This window comes from Asterias rubens, chromosome 9 (assembly GCF_902459465.1).
Source record: "Asterias rubens chromosome 9, eAstRub1.3, whole genome shotgun sequence".
Taxonomy (NCBI): Eukaryota; Metazoa; Echinodermata; class Asteroidea; order Forcipulatida; family Asteriidae; genus Asterias; species Asterias rubens.
The window spans coordinates 8,862,645-8,876,783 of NC_047070.1; the positions used below are offsets into that span (position 1 = coordinate 8,862,645).

At 38.9% G+C, this 14,139-nt stretch overlaps 1 protein-coding gene across 2 annotated transcripts in view; it reads right to left on the bottom strand.

Moving 5' to 3' along the window:
- The window catches only part of LOC117295133 (major vault protein-like), a 42,061-nt gene extending 27,996 nt beyond the window's left edge, over positions 1-14,065 (bottom strand). For both annotated transcript variants that reach the window (XM_033777699.1, XM_033777698.1), the window contains exons 1-6: positions 13,904-14,065; positions 8,637-8,770; positions 6,769-6,832; positions 5,692-5,758; positions 4,123-4,280; positions 2,835-2,926 (exon numbers count right to left, since the gene is read on the bottom strand). In XM_033777699.1, coding sequence (XP_033633590.1) covers positions 2,835-2,926; positions 4,123-4,280; positions 5,692-5,758; positions 6,769-6,832; positions 8,637-8,770; positions 13,904-13,957 — 569 coding nt within the window. In that variant the 5' untranslated portion in view covers positions 13,958-14,065. The remainder of the gene's footprint in view (positions 1-2,834; positions 2,927-4,122; positions 4,281-5,691; positions 5,759-6,768; positions 6,833-8,636; positions 8,771-13,903) is intronic.
- Between the last annotated feature and the right edge of the window lie 74 nt (positions 14,066-14,139).

Sequence of the window (14,139 nt, forward strand, 5' to 3'; positions counted from 1 at the left end):
CCCCACCCCACCCCACAAGAAGCAGTGTTGGATCTGAGGACAGCCGGTGAATTCTCAGAGCCAACACTCCTCCCAAAAGGGGAAATTTACACCAGGGTTATACATGTACTCCGAAAAATGAAATTTTGAAAAAGGCAAGTACAGAGATATAAACACTGTTTTGATTAGGTTTTCTCGGTCAAATTCGGCAAATGAGCAGCCAATTTAATTTTCATGCATTCGAATTAAAGCTATTTTGCCTCTCCAGTTTTTACTTCAAAATCAGAATTCGGTCATTCAATTTCGTTTTGAGGCATTTAAGTTCCTAGCACACTCATTCTTTTTCATGACACACAATCATCATTCAATTCAGCAAAGCTGGTTCGACTAGAGATTTTGCTGATTTAATCATTTTCAATTTCGTAAAGAGGCAATCAATTTCGCTCACCGAGGATTCAAATAAGTACGACTAAAGAAATACGAATAAACAGATAAATTGTATAAGGCAAACCGTTTCGTACCTTCACTTTTAAAGCGAACCTTATTTTCTTTATTTTATGTTTCCAGTAGACTTTACCTTGGGCCCAATAAGGGTTGTTTTCTTCTTTATTTTTTCGGGAGACCTTCCATGGTTAACTGACCAAGACATGACATTTGAATGTGTTTGAATGTTTTTGTTTTTTTGGTTTTTTTAAAATGTTTTTCCAGTTGTTGGTTTTTGTAAATATTCACCAACCATCTGTTGGCTGGCCAGACATCTTGGCATATTATGTTCAAGAGTGCCAAGAAATTAATCACATGCCTTTAACATTCGTATAAGGAAACAGCAAACTAACCAAGCGTTTTTAAGACTGCACAAATATCAGAATTGACTGCCTGAAAATGAAATTTAATGACTAAACACACGCCTCAAAAACACTCCTGCGAATTTGAATGCAGCTTCGATGAATTGTTAAATTGAATGATTATTTTGTTAAATCGAATGACGTAAAAGTAGATTTGACTAGTCTTAAAACGAAATCGAATGACCCTTTTTTAGTAGCATTCGATTTCGTGCGAAATAGAAAAGGCTGGTGGTTAAATTGGCTGCTCGTTTTCCGAAATTGACCGAGAAAACTAAAGTAATAATAATAAGACTTGTAATGAGCACGTTTCCACCCTGCTGGGTGTTCAAGGCACAGTAAAAAAACCAACAACAAACAAAAAAAACAAAAACAAAGAAAAACAGACACAACAGAATTAGTCCTTGAAAACCTGTGACATAAGATAAGTTTTGAGAAGAGATTTGAATGTTGTTGTAAAAAGACAAGATCTAAGATTAAGTGGTAGATAGTTCCAGATGCTAGCGCAGCTGAAGGAAAAGACCTGTCTCCCCATGAGTGTTGAGACTTGGGTTCAATCAGAAGAAGCATAGAACTTGAACAAAGATTTCTTGATGGAGTGTAAACTTGAAGAAGTTCAGAAATATAGTGGGGAGCCTTGCCATTAAGTGCTTTGTAGACAATGAGCATCAGCTTGAAGATGATTCGTTGAGAGATAGGGAGCCAGTGTAGTTGTTTCAGAATGGGGGTGATGGAACAGTGTCACAATGCGGGCAGCAGTATTTTGGAAGCGTAAAGACAGGAAATCTGGTTGTTAGGAAGACTGTAGAGAAGAGCATTGCTTCTGTTTTGCTATAAAAACATGATGCAAGTGTAAAAAAGAGGCTTGAAGATGATTAGATTAGATTAGATTACATTTTATTTCTTGTCCACGTTAAAAAACATAGAAACTTGACATTCCACTGGCCAAATACAAGTCTACAAAATCAATATCAAAACTATATAAATTGCAAAAAAAGAGAAGTAGAAATACAAAGCAACAAAAGATCCGCACACTTAAAAAATGCACCAGCCAAAGCAACACCAACCGATCACACATGGGCAGAGGGTAACTGTTTTTATTTTGTCGAGACCACACCGGCTCTATTCAGAGCCAACACTCCCACAAAAGTTAAGTATTTATATATAGTTTCTTCCAAGATTGGACATGTTATACATATGTTATCGCATCCAATGCCTTTGAACCTTTGAAATAAAATTTTAAATATCCCACAATTTATCCAGAAATGATCTGATATAAGAAACCCAAACCTTCAAGTTTATTTGGTGCAATGTCATATAAATTGGACAGAGTCCAAAGATTACAAAATAGTGCAGCTCGTTTAATATGTTCCACACCCTTGAGAGAACATATTACCCCATCACTTAGGGAACTTCATTGGCTACCAAATAGAGAACGAATCCATTTTAAGATTGCTCTTCTCGTTTTTAAATGCTTCAACAAAACTACACCTCATTATATTACCACTTTACTGTCACATTACACTCCTCCACGATTTCTTCGGTCCACACTTGACATCACTTGCTTGAATGTTCCCCGAGCAAACAAAATTCTAAGTCAAAAGGCTTTCAGTGTGGCTGGGCCAATGATTTGGAACAATCTCCCAACTGCCATTAGGGAATCTACTACTCTTTCTGCTTTTCGTAAAGTCCTTAAGACTCACCTTTTTCCAAGTTAATTTCTTTCTTAAGTGCGCTATGATCTTGATGAAATTGCGCCTTATACATGTACATTTTAACTGTTATGTTAAGTTAGGCTGTTTTTACATTGAAGGATCGTTATTTATTTTCCACACCATGCAAAGCTTCAAACATCACAAACAAAAACAAACCAACCCAAGTATTGCCCGTAATTTTTTTTCACAGAACTCAGGAAAGAAATGAGTAACAGTGTTAGCATACATCAGTGTGTATGGGTAAAACAAAAATGAATATTCTTTATCCATGATGGCAAATTTTAAAACGCATACTTACATTCCCTCTCTGTCTGTATATTCTTGGCTTGCTCTCAACTGTAGCGCTTCTCCTTGACCTATCACTTTAGGCTCAATCCATGCCACTATTTTCTGTAAAATAAAATAAAATTACTGCATAAACAATTTTCAGCAATTCCTTCACAAAAGATATATATTGTGACCCAAGTATTTGTCCCCTTCTTTCTGTATGCTTTCAATGCCTCTGTGTCATTTTGGTTGGTAGACGTTTGTAACGTTCCAGCTCTTTATTTATTATATTAAATTTAAGTTTTGAATTTATACTTTTCAAAGTATTTTTTGTTTCCTTCTGTAAGTTCATGAGACATGAAATATTAAACTTCATGTATTTTTTTAAAACTTTTACCTGTAAATGTTACTTGACCTTTCTTGATGAAAGCAATGCAATGCAGTACCTTTTCTGCTACACAATAAGCACAAAAATTTGCTTACGTGGTAACAGCTTTATGAAACTGGGACCAGGGCCAAATTTCATAGCGCTGCTTAGCGGCCGCTTTTGTGCTTACTGTGCGGTTTCCATTTCAGCACACAAAAAGGCATGCTAACCTTCCGGTGCTTACTGCACGAAAATAAATTACGTCACAATGCACATCCATGGTGAACACGCAATATGGCCGGCTAATTTTTCTGCTGACCTGTGAATTACGTTTGCACTTTAGCAAATTTTGCTGCTACAGTAAGCTTGAAAATTTGCTTACCGTTAAAGGAACATGTTGCCTTGGATCGGACGAGTTGGTCTATAAAAAGCATTTGAAACCGTTTGTTATAAAATGCATGGTTAGAAAGATGTTTTAAAAGGAGAATATAATAATCGACACAAGCATCACTAAAAATTGCACGATTTTCCTTTTACGTCGCGAACTAACACGGTCGCAATTTATGGGAGTCAAAAATAAATGGCCGACCGTGTTTATCAACGAGGTAAAAAGAAAACCATGCAATTTCGAGGCATATTTGTGTAGATCATTGTATTCTACTTTTACAACATCTTTCTAACCATATGCATTTTATAACAAACGGTAACAGAACGCTTTTCAAGGACCAACTCGACCGATCCAAGGCAACGTGTTCCTTAAGCAGCGCTATGAAATTAGGCCCTGGTCCTGTGTCCGCCAGATCTCCAAATGGCTTACGGCACTGCTTACCACAGAGTTGTGTGCTTATAAGGTCCATAGGCGCTGTGTATAAGCATGGAGGTAAATAAGCACAAGGTTTACTGCAATAAGCATTTCCATGAATTTGGCCCCAATTGCTTCTGGATTACGTACAGAATATGAAGTTGGGTGATAGGTCAAAGGTCCCTCAAGCTGCCAGAGGTCACCGGCTAGTCTCTCAATCCCATCGGCTTCATGGTCAAGGACAGCCTTTAGACGAATGGCTTGATTAGGTTTGACCACAGGCAGGGGCTGGATAGCCTTGCTGTACCCTAAAAACAAGTAAAAGTTTAAAACCCAAAATACAATTCAAGCCATTACTTTTGTTAGTTTCTAGAAGTTACAACCAAAATCACTCCATCAATCCAACTAACAAGGAGAAAAGCTTGTCCAAGAAATATAATGAAAGATGCTCCCTTTAACCTTAAACCTTTAACCCCTTTCCCACTACTCAGGTGTCATTGCCCTCTCAGGGAAAGATGGCCAGCTTTTTCATACGATGGTCACTTTACCCTTGGTCTACCCCCGGTCTGCTCTGGAAAATGGGCATACCTCAGGGAATAGCCACCCCTGCTCTGGAGTAGGGGATAGCGGTAAAACCCTGGGGTATTCTTGAAATGTGCAACCGGTCGGAACCCTGTGAAGTAGGGATAAAGTGTGAAAGTGAGCTGGTTAACCATGGGGTACAACAAAGTCCAGGGGCCTCCCCATCCCACAACTGTATTCCACGGGATATGAGAGATAAAGTGTGAAAAGATATATTCACCCTTCTAATTTCATAAGCCTATGTTTCGGTCTCCAGAGAAAACTTTTGCAATATTTTTTCAAAAACCTTGCAGGACGTAAACAAATCTATATAAATGTAGCCCAAGTAAGCTTAAGTGTTCTAAAGCTAGGAGAACAAAAGAAAGCCATCAAAACAATAAGGCACTACAGCAGGCCTTGAACTTCACTCTTAAAGGACCACAATATTTTCCCTATGGTAAGGGAAATTTCTATGACAAAAACATAAACGTGTATTGGAACTTTGCACAGGGCACCAAGGCAACAGACCATTGCGTATTGACTAACCACAACCCGTTGCGCCACCAAAAGTCTGACAAAATAAAGTCTGACATGCGTGCACGTATGAGTTAGAATAGAATAGAATAGAATATAATTATTTTATTGTCCACGTTAAAAACATAGAAACTTGACATCCACTGGACAAATTACAAGTACACACAATCAATATAAAAACTATTTAAGTTACAAAATAAGTTAAGTTAGAAATACAAAGCAACAAAATACAAAAGACCTGCACACTAAAACAATGCACCAGCCAAAACAACGCCAACCGGTCACAATAGGACATCAAGACAACAACAAGCTGGGGGAAAAAAAACACTACTCCTAACCCCTTGTAGCCACCCGTGACCAGCTAACGCTGCCCCGACCAATCCATTCCAACAGTGCGAACAATACATTTAATACAAAACCATGGTAAAAAGTTGTGCAGAATGGCATTGGAGAGGCTGACATGTTCTTGCTCACTTGGCGCCATAGGGGCAGAGCTGTGAGTGCTGTGGGCTAGTGTTAGGCCTGAAACAGTCATACATGTATTTGACGCTTTGTTCTGTTGTTTTGAAATGACAGTGTTACTGTATGACCACTCTGATTAGCAAGAAGGAAATGGTGAATTACCTTGTGATGATGACTGTAGCGCTCCAACACCTTCCAGTATCTCTCCAGGGTACAATGGAAATGGATCCTAGATTAGATCAAGTTAAATGGAAGATACATTTGAAATAATAATAATAATAATATCGAAGTCTTATATAATGCACGTATCTACCAAACAAGGTACTCAAGGCGCTGAGTATATACAAACTTTCAGAAAGACAGGTTATTGAAGTTATGAGTTTTGAGACCCAATTATGTAGCACCTGCTAAGGGTTTACAAGGTGCTACGGCGCTTACAGCAGCCACAGCCAGGAACACCGGGGCGAACCCCTTCTCTTTTCGATAAGTGCACTGGGTTCTTTTACGTGTGCTACACAACACACAGGACCAACGGCTTAACGTCCCATTTGAAGGACAAAGCAATGGTTAAGTGTCTTGCTCAAGGACACAAGTGTCCTGGCTGGGGATTCGAAACTCTGCTGATCAGAAACACCAGAGTTTGAATTCAGTGCTCTTAACCGCTCGGCCACGACACTTCCACGACACTTAATTTTATGGTATAAAGTATTTTGAGAAACTTTTCATTTCGAAGACAACAGTTTTAGACAAGAGAGGAAAACCCCAGATAATTATTCTCTGGAAAACGTAGTGCTTGGGATGTGTACCAGATACAAGTTCTGTGGGATAAAAACAAAATTAAAAAAAAGGCATACTGCTGAGGTAGAATTCAAACTCACAAAGTGGAATGTCTGTGAATATATATATATTTTTTTGCAGGACCAAGGAAAGCATTGAGTATACAGTGCTTATAACAAAATTAATAAAATCTTCTATACATGTACATGTGTGTACATCCCAAATGCAATATTTACCTACATTGTATTTTATCCAAAACAATATACTGTTTTTCTGGTAACTTAGAAATTGTCTTTCTAACTGTCAACCCTAAATTACTGGCTGGTTGCTTTGTTATTTAGGGGTGTCAATGGGTGTGATGCACATCTTTTACACTTGTTTTGCTTGTCAGAATAATGCTTTATAATAATTTGATTTAAACAAAAAAAATTGCATAACACACAACAGACTCCTACATTATACCTGATGAAAGCGAACGTCGACATGGCCATGCTTTAGCTGACATTGTTGACCTGCTTCATAATTACTGTAGGAAAAAGAAACAAAATATTGATTGTGATTAATCAACTTTATAGATCCTGATCTTGTCATAGACAAATATCTGAACTTTTTTCTGACCAGAGTGTTAGCCAGAGAGGGGTGTCTGGGTTTCTTTTGGACACCCTGTTTTAAAGACAGTGGACACTATTGGTAATTGTCAAAGACAAGTCTTCTTACTTAGTGTATCTCAACATATGCATAAAATGACAAACCTGTGAAAATTTGAGCTCAATCGGTCATCGAAGTTACGAGATATTATTTAATGAAAAAAAAAACACCCCCGTCGCATAATGGTCACACATAGTTGTGTGCTTTCAGATGCTTGATTTCGACACCTCAAATTCTAAATCTGAGATCTCGAAATCAAATTCGTGAAAAATTACTTCTTTCTGGAAAACTATGTCACTTCAGAGGCCGCTGTTTCTCAAAATGTGTTATACTATCAACTTCTCCCCATTACTAGTTATCAAGGAAGTTTTTATGACAACAATTATTGAGTAATTACCAATAGTGTCCACTGCCTTTAAAGTTGTATCAAGATCTGTTGTAATTTACATGGAAATTTACTTTATGTGAACAGTTTGAACACACAGGTTTTAAATTTCCAGCAAATTTGGACACCCTTTTATGAAATCCTTGTTTCTGACAATCTTTTGAGATTTTTCAAGAGTAACTGTTCCAGTCATGCTTGTTGTCATAGTGGCGCTGATAGGGAAAATACTTAATGAGGGGAATTGTACCTTTGATGATACAATCATGAAATTTGGCACAGGGTCATATGATGTCATGAGAAAGATGTTTGGGAACAGGACCATTATAGCAGATTTGAACTTTGAAAAAGTTATAGGTAGAAAAACAAGTAATTAAAAAAAAAAAGTAAAATGTATGCCATTGCTTATTATGCTATACTTTATACCTTTTATTTTTTCAAAGGACAGAAATCTGCAATGGGAAAGAATGCGCTATGACATTCTCTGACTGTCGGTGTGCATCTCATATCCAACCTCACCTTTTAGCCATCGTTTTGAAAAATTATTTTTGGAATTCAACGTGCTGAGAACTATGCGTCAAAAATCAATGGACCTACTACACCCAATGTCCTATTATTTCCATACACAGTTATGCCTGTTCAATATCACAACAGTAAATATACCAATTGGCAAAATATAGGAAGACTATATGTCAGGCCTTGGACTTTGCTTTGCTGAAGGGGCACAGCAATTTTCCTCTGACAAGGGGCACTTACTTGTATATGGGGAGAATGTAAGTTTGTATTTGAACTTTGCAGAGGGCACCACAGCAAAAGCACAGGGCACCATGGCACATGCTGTGGGTGCTGAGGCCTTTTTTTTTAGGCCTAATGTTCCACCAATCATGACAAAGATGCATTCATAATAGTACAATGTATAAGTACCTGGGTATGTGGGGTGTCATGGCCGAGTGGATAAAAGCACCGAACTCAAAGCTCTGGTGTTTCTGTTCAGCAGAGTGTGGGTGCAAATCCCGGTCGTGACACTTGTGTCCTTTAGCAAGACACTTAATAACCATTTATAAGCTTTTCTCCACCCAGGGGTAAATAGGTGCCTGCGAGGGCAGAGATGGTTCATGTGATTGATTAGCTTGAGTGCGCTACATATTTGGCAGCACAGGCTGTATTTTCCCGAGGGAGCTGAGATGGTTTAAGGAATGATTTAAGGCCCAGTGACCAGGGGTAATAAAGTGGAAGCGCTTTGAGACACCCTTCAGGTGTTTAAAAGGCTATAAAAAACGACTATTACTGTTATTATTACCTCATTGGGTCTTTGATGCGGCAGTAGTGACCAGGAGGAACAATAACACATGGTATAGGTCCGGCTACCAACTGCTCATTGTTCTGTAACATCAGCCTCTTTGGCCCGACCTCAAGATGAGTTATATTTGTTCCCTGAAATAAATATTATTGAAAGGGGGAAACAAATTTAGCAGCTGTATGTAAAGAATTCTTCTTTAAAAGAGGCAGAATTCAAACAATGATGATAATTGAAAAAGACATCATTCTCATTTTAAACAATTTATATTCATAAATACCCGAGACAGTTTCGCTACTCCTATTGGTTGAGAGCGAGTCACGTGGTGGTGTTTAAACGGCTGATAAAGACACAGCTAGAGCTGTTTATGACCAGCTGGCTTCGCGTGTTGGGGGCGCAAGCTCATGTACTCCAATTTAACTGACGCAGAATGTAATTCATAGCTATTAGTAACATCGCATAATGTGTGTTCTTAAATGGCCGTTTAAAACCTTGCAGGGTCATGGCCGTGCGATAAAGGCCCTTTATCGCACGGCCACGACTCTGTCGGTTTTAAACGACCGTTTAAGAACTCGTCGCCTACTCTTTTATTCCCTTAATAATAATAATAATTAACCATGTTTATAACGCGCCTTTTCCCAAAGTATACAAAGCGCCAGGTAGTTTTACTGCAAGGTGAGTGGGACGAAGTTTGAATTATGAGACCTAATCTTTAGTACCATGTAATTATTTAAAAGGTGCTGTGGCGCATTATGCAGCCAATCTAGCCAGGAACACCAGTGCGAACCCCTTCTCTTTCGATAAGTGCACTGGGTTCTTTTAAATGCGTTTACACAACCATGACAACTCATGGGACCAACGGCTTTACGTCCCATCCAAATGACGAAGCAATGGTTAAGTGTCTTGCTTAAGGACACAAGTGTCACGGCTGGGGATTCGAACCCACACTTTGCTGATCAGAAACACCAGAGTTTGAATTCGGTGCTCTTATAACCACTCGGCCACGACACTTCCATGGGAAGGTATACTTCAAAGTATTGTGGTTTGTAAAAAAGACATCAGTTTTATGCCCAGTTTTAGCGCCGTAACATGTCCCAGATTGTGTACTCCTATTTTGGATTATTCTTCCTGCATGGACTTTTCGGCAATATCTCAAAAGCGTGACCACCCTTTGAACGAAAATTGTTCACATGATAGTTTGATTGTATCTACAATAATAAAATATGAAAACAATCAAATGGTTCCAAAAACTAAAGGTATACTTTAAAGGCAGTGGACACTATTGGTAATTACTCAAATAAATTATTAGCATAAAACCTTACTTGGTAACGAGTAATTTGGGGAGCTGTTCATAAGATAAAACATTGTGAGAAATGGCTTCCTCTGAAGTAACGTAGCTTTCAAGAAAGAAGTAATTTTCCACGAATTTGATTTCGAGACCTCAGATTTAGAATTTGAGGTCTCAAAATCAAGCACCCGAAGGCACACAACTTCGTGTGACAAGGGTGTTTTTTCTTTCATTATTATCTCGCGCCTTCGACGACCAATTCAGCTCAAATTTTCACAGGTTTGATGTTGAGATACACCAAGTGAGAAGACTGGTCTTTGACAATTATCAATAGTGTCAAGTGTCTTTAAGATCCCCTTTTTCGAAAAAGATGGCGATGAAAAAGACACAATTCTCACTTAAGGTTCATATGTGTAAACATTTCTGTAATAGTACTTCCTTTTTCCCTACTTTCCATGACAAAGAATCTATTCACTGTGCATTGCTCGTCAAAATAATGCACTCGTCCAAACCCAGTTGTTGTATTCACCAAATTGCAAACACGGCCTTGAACCTGGATTTGAATAATTGCTTGTTTGGATGGCAACTCAAGTCATCTGTATACTCTAGAGACAAACATTGTGCTGTCATTGTTAGGAAAACAAACAATAATAATAATAATAATAATAATAATAATAATAATAATAACCATATTTATAACGCGCCTTTTGCCAAAGGATACAAAGCGCCAGGTATTATTACTACAAGGAGTGGGACGAAGTTTGAGATATAAGACCTAATCCTTAAGCACCATGTAATGGTTTACAAGGTGCCGTGGCGCAATATGCTGCCAATCCGGCCAGGAACACCGGGGCGTACCCCTTCTCTTTACGATAAGTGCACTGGGTTTACACAACACATGTGACCAACAGCTTTACGTCCCATCCGAAGGACGAAGCAATGGTTAAGTGTCTTGCTTAAGGACACAAGTGTCACGGCTGGGGATTCGAACCCAGTTCTGCTGATCAGAAACACCAGAGTTTGAATTCGGTGTTCTTTAACTGCTCGGCCACGACACTTCCACAGTCAACATAAAGTCAACTGAAGTACAGACAGAATTTGGAACATTAGGCTATCAGGAGGATGGAAGGTTACGCTTATCACAACAATTACCCTCAAAGCCCTTCCCCTCCCCGGTCTTTGAAATGTTGTTTTTTTTTTTTGTTTTTTAAGGCTGCGACTCTCCAAAACCAGGCCTTTGGCTGCTTCAAGATGGTTTGGAATCGATGAAGTTCCAATGATACAACACAACAAGCAAATGACTGCACTGTAAAACTGTGTTTTATTATTTGTTTACTTTTTGTTTGACCTTTTTATGATTTTTCTTTATGTGGTAAAGCGCCTGGGGGCATTTGTAATGGATTGGGCGCTATGTGTTTTATTAGTAGTCTTAGGTCTGATAATCATTACCTGCTCCACTATCGTGGAGACAATAGCGGAACCAACCTCATATATTCATAGTTCTACTCGGAGTAATCATAACCCTGTCTACATAGAGATCTACAGTATGATGTTCGTTCTGCTACCGTCTCCCCGAGAAGACGATAGCAGAACGAACCTCATGTCATAGTTCCCAATTTGAATTTCATGGCTCTGCTTACCGTAAGCAATAGCACTTTATGGAAGCAGGGAATTCTGTGCTTACGTCAAGCGTACATGTATTTCATGGTTTGACAGGAAATTTTGGCTTGTGCGCGTGCATATCTCTGCGTCTACGCTTACAAGGGGAAAAGTTTCCGTATGGCGCCACCACTTTTTCATTCGATATGAAATAAATTAGTATCTAATTTACCTCAATGAGATATGCCTTTTTGTAAAAATGAGTGAAAAAGTGGTGGCGCCATACGGAAAGTTATCCTTACAAGGCTACATGTAGGGGTTAAATTTGGCGATCATAAGTGCAGAATTCGGCGGTTAGCCCTGCTGTATGTTTTTCTTTAAATGTTACTCAACGTGTACTGCTGAACATATTCATAAATTAAACTAGGCCATCCAGCCTTCTTACTTTTTTACCTGTCTGTGTCAATCAAGATTGAAAGCGTAAATCTCCAGCAAGCCAAACAAAACAATGAACATGCATGCTTTTATTTTTTATGATAAGCTGTGTCTGCATGGTGAAGTTCAACTTTCAAGAAAAGACTTGAATAAAAACCGGCTCAGTGTGAGCCAAAAATGCCGGCTTCTCTGTTCACACATCAATCTCATCATTGGCTCAAAATTAGCTAGTCGTACACTGGGACAAGTTTCTGTATGGCGCCACCTCTTTTTCATTCGATATGAAATAATAGGCCTATAGTATCTAATTTACCTCAATGAGATATCCCTTTTTGTAAAGATTAGTGAAAAAAATGGTGGCGCCATATTATCCGTACACTGACTGAGCCAACCCAAGACTGGCTCAGTCAAAATTGAGCCAGTAAACCAAAACTAAGCCGTTTTTTTTTTCCAGTGTTGATATTGATTTAGATGGACCATGGATGAAGGAAGAGAAGGAGTTCGAACGGCCTGTCAAACCGCGGAGTAACAAAAGAAAACCCTGACAATGCCCTTGTCTGACAAGTGGGAAAAGATAGAAGACCTCCTGCAGGGCGGCCGATTATAACGAGCACGATAAGATCTCTTTGTACAGAACCTGAGGTACCTCCGTTCTGCACTGTGGCCTGCATGTGCAGATGAATAATTGGAGACAAGAATTGTGAAAATACACAGTTTTCGCATGCGCAGTGTGTTTTCTTTGTGTTTGTTTGTTTGTTTGTTTGTTTGTTTGTTTTTTTGTTTGTTTGTTTGTTTGTTTGTTTGTTTGTTTGTTTGTTTGTTTGTTTGTTTGTTTGTTTGAATGATCTTCCCAACAAGGGAACTCGACAAACTCCCACAAAGGGATATAAACACCAAGCTGACAACAGCCAATTTCCTCATACAAACATTGCTTTAACGTCTATGATTATGAACAACACAAATCAAGAAATTGTGATTCAGCAACTAGACGACAATATTTATTCTAGTAATTGTGAAATCAGCGGTTAGCTGTGGGATTCGAACCAACAACCTTGTGATTGCAAGTCCTGCAGTCTAAGGTGAGTTGTGATTGACTTAGAACTGCTTTTATCGTTTGTGGTGTTTTCATGGAAATATCACAGCATTTTATTTTACATTTGTTGTGACTTTCCGGTCACTAGTGGCAGTTCAAAATTTGGTAATTAGCACATGAGTGTGGTTTGTATTCAATTGTGTTTATCGTTTAGGTGTCAGAGAGCGTCCGAAAATAGTATCAGGTCTCATAAAAGTATACAAGTAGTTTCTTCTTTATATATCCATACGGCATACGACTCCATAGTTGCATGAAGAACCAAGTGCGCACATGCAAACTCACAGAAGCCAGGTCGCCCAGCATGCCCAGTGTTTGTATAAGGTATGTGGGTGATTACGAGGTGTCGTTATCACGGGTTCGGCTTTTGATTATGAAGTCCATTCGTTCGAACTCCTTCTATTTCCTTCCTCCATGGATGGACCATGCTACTTCTATTCTTCGAAGTTCTAGTGTCTAGTGTAGTAGCTAGTAGTAGACATCTACAAAGAACAGTGCACTGTTCTTTGTAATTTACAGTTACAGTTAAACTTTAATGTTTGTACCCCCAGGTAGCTCCTTGGCCACACAAGTGGGGCTAACCCCAGGTAGCTACACATACTTTAGCATTAGATTGCACAGCCAGCTGTAGCATGGAGGTAGTCTACCTCCATGGTTATATAGTACTACAGTAGGCCTACGTATTAAAGAATACTGAATACTGTCTGAGCTAGTTGCGACAGGAGGAGGATTACATTATCGCGACTTTGTCTGAGATGGTCTGAGTGACAACTAAATGCCTATCCAGTCCTACTCCTACTGTACGTCTAGTGTAAAACAACATGCAACCAACAGTTCTCTCAAAACACACGAACTCACCACATCTAAAACGTGAACAAACTCTACTGGACCGATGTTCACAATTCCAGCCATTGCTCGCCACGTTTTCAAAGAGGTTTTAACTGGTTTAAGTCTGTAAAAAGTGGAGAAAACAACGCAGGTCCAATACCAACAGTACACAACAGCAACACGTACCACACCCGCTCGATTGACTTTTTAAGTTATGTCTAAATGTGTACATGATGTAATGCTATGCCGTCCGTGGTGTGTTTACG